Consider the following 6,500-nt stretch of genomic DNA (forward strand, 5'->3'; position numbering starts at 1 on the left):
GTCTGCAGGTTTGACTACAGAACATTCACTTCCTCAAATTCATTAATATATTGTAAGCAGTTGTGGTTCCGGCATTGATCCTTTTGGAACCCCAGGTGACCAACCTGAACAGGAACCCCTTATGCCCACTCAATGTTTCCTGCCCGTGAGCCAATTCTCCATCCATGCCAATATACTACCTCCAACACTGTGGGCTCTTATTACTTTACCTTTTGTGAGGTACATTGTCAAATGCCTGGTTTCCTGGTTCCTCTCTATTCACTTGGGGTGAGACTTCCTCAAAAAACTCTAATAAAAAAGTCAGACACAATTTTCTATTCATGAAGCCATACTCTGTTTGATCACATAATGTCTTTTTCTAATTGTTCTGCTATTATTTCCTTAATAAGTTAATTCCAGTTCTTTATTGAGGTAGAAACACTGGCCAGGTTACTATGAGGGAGCTCATCGAAGATCCAACAACACTATTTCAGTGTCTACCTGGGAACACAGATGGAGTCTCTATTTAACATCTCATTTGAAAGACAGTGTTCCCATCATTCCAGTGGCCCTCAATATTGTAGTGAGTGTCAATATTGCTATTGCTGAATCCAGGTTGACTCCATTCAAATGTATCCTCTCATTGCTGCTGGACTTATAGATGGGCTTTTATTGTTCATGCGCTGAATAAATATTTCGAATTGTGCAATACTCACGACCACCTGTTAGTCTATATATAGAAATTGAGTCTCCAGTGAAGCAGCCACCAAGGAATAAATATCTATTAGTAATGCCCACAAGGGTGCACATCAGGAACACTGTGACATTCTGCTCACCCTTTCATTAACTGAAATTACACTGAGTCAGCCAACACTCCTGACACTTTATGCAGTAAAGTTGGTGTCAGGAGAGTGGGCAGCATTAAACTTTCCAGATGAAACACTGATTATAGGAGTTTCTAAAGTGTGTTCCCAGCTGAGTTAAAGTTTGCCCTCTGTACTGTGACATCTTAGTAAACTCAATGCTGTTAAAATGTGAAATGTTATGTATAGGCCCAGCAGTACAACGTTATCTACATATTTGGAAGGAATCAATCTCCAGTTCATGAATATCATGTAATTTATGTAAAAGCTACTCTAATTATGTACATTAGGATACATTGTCTGTCTGTCTGTCTATATCTATCTATCTATGTGTCTTGATTGCTAGAAAGAGCAAGCACATGTAAATTTTTCAATGTTTCCCATTATCAATTCCAAAGCTCACATTTATAACAAAAATTGCTGTAATTTGCACTGTGAATGCAGATGTTGGAGCACTGTTACTGGTTGGAAAGGTTAATTATATTGCAGAAAAGAGAGATAAGTCACTGAAGCACTTTGTTGTGTACCCGTCAGGACAAATGCGAGGAAGCCAAATTACAAACAGTAACAGCAAGTTACTACTGGAGAAAATTGCAACATGACAAGTTTACACAGGCAATTTCCTTATAATTATGGACAAGGAAGTCTAGAATGAAAATGTAAAAGTAGAGGCAAGAATTTATAACGTTAAAATGGTTCAATTATCACCACCGTTTAATATTTATCACCACTCTAACATTTATTACCCGGGGCAACCTGCTAACAGATAGTAGGAATTGTTCGATAAAGGCAATTTGCTGAGTGATATTGACACAGTGGCTTTCAGTGCAAGTGGACCAAGAATATATATGAGGCTATTTGTGAATTAATGGTTTGTTTTGTCAGTGACAAATTAAGCATCCTATGCTTGCATTTATATGGCTCTTAAATTGTTGTCTGTTTTCACGGAGAAACCAAGTTGCATATTCCTTTATTAGATTGCTTTCATCTCAAGTTCACCATGAAGCTAAAAGAGACTTTGCTGACTGATTTTGTTTAACTAATCCCTTAACATCCATTCCTTGATTTGTTGGGCTTATTGTAATGGCTTTTATCTCCTGTCTTCCTGGTGTCTAAGCAATTCCATTTTTGAGCTCGTTCATTCAAATTAGGAAAGAAGCATTTTATGTTTGACCCTATCCATCAGTCGGATGAGTTGACTGGACAGTTGGCTTGCAATGCAATGTGACTCCAATAGCATGGGTTCAATTCCCACATCAGCTGAGGTTACCATGAAGGATTCTCCTTTTCAACCTGTCCCCTCGCCTGAAGCATGCTGACCCTCAGGTTAAATCATCTCTACTGAGAGGGGGGAACTAATGGTCCAGTAGGACTAGGGAATTTTATTTTTACCTTTACCTCTGCAGTGAAACAATTTGTAACAGGAGTTTATAATGGGGGAGAAAATTGCATGAAAATTACAACGCACTATATTGTATGTGATACACCTAAGATTACATTTCCAGACATAGAGTTTTTAAAAATTCATTCATGGGACGTGGATATCGCTGGCTGTGATACCATTTATTGCCTGTCTCTAGTTGCCCATGAGAAGGTGGTGGTGAGCTGATTTCTTGAACCACTGCAGTTCACCTGCTGTAGGTTGACCCACAATGCCCTTAGGAAGGGAATTCCAGGATCTTGTCTCAGTGATCGTGAAGGAATGGCGTTCTATTTTGAAGTCAGGATCATGAGCGGCTTGGAGGGGAACTTGCAAACGGCAATGTTCCTATGTATCTGCTGCCCTTGTCCTTCTAAATGGAAGTGGTCATAGGTTTGGAAGGTGCTGTCTAAGAATCTTTGGTGAATTCCTGCAGTGCATCTTGTAGTTGATACATACTTCTTCTACTCAGTGTCGGTGTTTAAAGATGGTGGATTGCTTGTGAATATGATGCCAATCAAATGGGCTGCTTTGTCTTGGATGCTGTCAAGCTTCTTAAGTGTTGTTGGAGCTACATTCATCCAAGCAACTGGGGAGCTTTTCATCACACTCCTGACTTGTGCTTTGTTGATGGTGAATAGGCTTTGGGGATTCAGGAGGTGAGTTACTTGCTGAAGCCTTCCTGGCCTCTGATTTGCTCTTGTAGCCACTGCATTTCTGTGTCAAGTCCAGTTAGTTTCTGGTCAATGGTAACTCCCGCAGGATGTTCGTGGTGTTGAGATGATTCAATGATGGTAACACCATTGCATGTCAAGGACGATAGTTAGACTGTCTCCTATTGAAAGTGGTCATTTGTGTAGCACAAATATTACATGCCATTTGTTCTGGATATTGACCAGAATGTGTTGCATTTGAACATGGACTGCTTCAGTATTTGAGAAGTCGCGAATGGTGCTGAATATTGTGCAATCGTTGTCGAGCGTTCCCATTTCTGACCTTATGAAGGATGGAATGTCATTGATGAAGCAGCTGAAGATGTTGGGCCTAGGACACTACACTGAGGAGCTGCTGCAGAGACGTCCTGGATCTGAGATGACGGACGTCCAACAACCATAACCATCTTCCTATATGCCAGGTACGACTCCAACCAGTGGAGAGTTTACCCTCTGATGCTCAATGATTCCAATTTTGCTAGGGCTCCTTGATGCCACATTTGGTTGAATGCTGCCTTGATGTCGAGAGCTGTCACTCTCACCTCACTTTTTTATCAAAATGGAAACAAGTAAAAGTTTAACACTAATAACTGTGTTCGTTTCCTTTGCACCGTGGCATAGCGGTGCAATTCAAGATTGGAATGGTGTTGGAATCCTGATGAAGGGCTTTTGCCCAAAATGTCAATTTTTCTGCTCCTTGGATGCTGCCTGAACTGCTGTGCTTTTCTAGTACCACTCTAATCTTGACTCTGATCTCCAGCATCTGCAGTCCTCACTTTTGCATAATGGTACAATTATCCAAGGCTGAGATGTCAATGTTCAAGCAGAAAAAAAAATCACGAGTCAAACCTCTTGATTTCATTAGCAACTAATGGTCACAAATGAGTAAATTAGTAACAGATGATACTGGATAGTATGATAAATGTTTATAATATTATCATTTGTAAATTTGAATTTTTAAAATAGAAACTAATAGATTGTTGTTTCAGTTCGATGAAGATAATTTTTAAAAACCTTCTTAACATTTTTCAAGACATCATTAAAGTTATTTTGAACACTGACTTATATGTACTATTTTTAAGAAAGCATGTGATTCAGTCAAGTGCCTTGCAGGATACCTAATATTTATTGAGGAAATGTTTATGATGCTGAGATTAAAACAGGTAAAAAAGACAGACCAAGGGATTTGTTTAATTTTGCTTTCAGACCAGCAGAATAAAGAGTTCAATTCAGGTGAGTGGTTTCCTTTATAGCAGTAGAGTTTTAATTTATGAAGCCTCTAAACTCTGAGAGGTTTTACAGAAGTTTTGGAGTTATTTGAACTGAAAGGAGGTTGAGGCCAGAAGTTATAAAACTTTCTCAGCAGTTCAAGAAGAAGCACTGGAAAGAGTTATTTGAGAAAGTAAATGAATGAGTTCAGATAGGAGTGATACATTACTGGTATTGAGTATCCGTAAGGGATATTACTGAGAAACAAGTTGAAACTTTGCTTTGGTGTTTAAATTAAAGTCTAAACCATCTTAAGCTATTTATGTACACATATAATATCTTTGTTTGCCTTTTGTTGACAAATATTTGTAGCTTTGTGTGCATACGTTTCAGTGACTAACCACCATAGTAAAAATCTGCAAAAATTAATAAAGTTATGATCTATCAAGCCAGGTTTCACTCTCAGATCTGACTTGTCCAACATTGCCATCAGCTGGGATCATAACAATATGCATTTAATATTTTCTTGATGTTTTCACTATTTTGTAAAAGTGCTATTGTACATGCCTTTCAGGGTTATCCTTTATTTTGTGATTAAAATTTTGCTAAAATCTTCCTCTAGGGCCATATGCATGATCGGTATGGGCAGTTAGCAAGTGTCTATGTCAAACTTCTCAGCACCAAGATGGATTTTCATAAAAAGGTATTTTCTACATTGTACTATTGGATGACTTGGTTGATTTGATATATTTTTGTGGGACTAAATAAACTCTGAGAGGTTTTACAGAAGTTTTGGAGTTATTTGAACTGAAGTGTCCAAGTGACACTTTCTATTAAAGCTAATGTCTTAAGGCTTCACATATGTCTCTCACATTGGGGTTAATGTGTCTAAAATATGTTTCGTTACCCACATAAAGCAAAACAAGATGTTCACAGATTCAGTCAGAAATAAGAAAAAAAAGTTTCATTTCCAAAGTACTCCCTACACTTTACAGACAACAAACGACTTTTGAAATGTAATTGTTCATATGTAATTGACAGAAAACATTGGTTTCTGTAATTAACTATTGGAAGCCGGTTAATACCTTGTCAGTTGAATCCCTATGAAGTGTGAACGTTTAATTTGGTATCCTTTAAAAATTGATTGTCAAGAATAAGTAATGAAAATAAAATAAATTACACTGTTCATTATTGCAAAAAACAAATTGGTAAGAAGAAAGAGGTTTTGTAAATCTATAAACAGAGTGCAGAATCTTTTGGTCATTCTCCTTCACGAGAGAGATTGGATAAACTGGAGAGAAAAATAGAAATTGCTGGAAAAGCTCAGCTTAGCGTTTCGACCTGAAATATTAACTCTGATTTCTCTCCACAGATGCTACCAGACCTGTTGAGCTTTTCCAGCAATTTCTATTTTTGTCTCTGATTATTAGTAGCTGCAGTTCTATTGACTTTTATTTGGATAAACTGGGCTTGTTTTCTCTGGCATTTGAAAGTATGAGAGGTGATCTCATTGAAATCTACAAAGGGACAGACAGGGTAGCTGCAGGTAAGATGTTTCCCCAGAACCAGGGGACACAATTTTAAAATAAGGGGGAGGCCACTTAGATCTAAGAATGAGGAGACATGTTTTTAATCAGACAGTTGTGAACCTTTTGACTTCTGTATCACGGCTGGCTGTGGAGGTTCAAACTTTGGGCATGTATAAGGTAGAGACAGATATATTTCCAATTACTAATGGTATACATGGCTATCGGGATGGGTGAGTAAAAGGCATTGAAGTTTTTGATCAGCTATGAATGTATAGAATGGCAGGGCAGACACAGTGGGCTGAGTGGCCTCCTCCTGTTCCTGTGTTCTTATGAATGATAGTATCTCTGTTTGTATGACCTGTTTGTCAATACTGCACTGAGGGTTGAGTCTGGATTACATACTCAAATCGGTGGAACACACCTCCTTACAAAGACAAGGCTGAGATATCATTGAGCCAAGGCTGACATTTGTAGGGGTTTCTCTTATTACTGGAAGAGTTTTTAAGATGTATTTATTTTAATGATAATTGGAAACATATTGGGTTTTGTCTTCACCTAAATTGGATTTGTTTTACAACCTTACCATGTCTCTTGAATTTGAGTGAGTTAACCACATCATCCGACGACATTTCCGCCACCACCAAACAGACCCCACCACCAGGGATATATTTCACTCCCCACCCATTTCCGCTTTCCGCAAAGACCGTTCCCTCCGTGACTACCTGGTCAGGTCCACGCCCCCCAACAACCCACCCTCCCTTCCTGGCACCCTCCCTTGCCACCACAG

General features: G+C 38.6%; 1 protein-coding gene across 2 annotated transcripts in view; it reads left to right on the forward strand.

Moving 5' to 3' along the window:
• Nucleotides 1–6,500, forward strand: part of LOC122562696 (huntingtin-interacting protein 1-related protein-like) — a 139,597-nt gene that overhangs the window by 53,251 nt on the left and 79,846 nt on the right. For both annotated transcript variants that reach the window (XM_043715781.1, XM_043715782.1), the window contains exon 5: nucleotides 4,807–4,887. In XM_043715781.1, the coding sequence (XP_043571716.1) occupies nucleotides 4,807–4,887 (81 nt within the window). The remainder of the gene's footprint in view (nucleotides 1–4,806; nucleotides 4,888–6,500) is intronic.

The sequence above is a fragment of the Chiloscyllium plagiosum genome, chromosome 25 (assembly GCF_004010195.1).
Source record: "Chiloscyllium plagiosum isolate BGI_BamShark_2017 chromosome 25, ASM401019v2, whole genome shotgun sequence".
NCBI lineage: Eukaryota > Metazoa > Chordata > Chondrichthyes > Orectolobiformes > Hemiscylliidae > Chiloscyllium > Chiloscyllium plagiosum.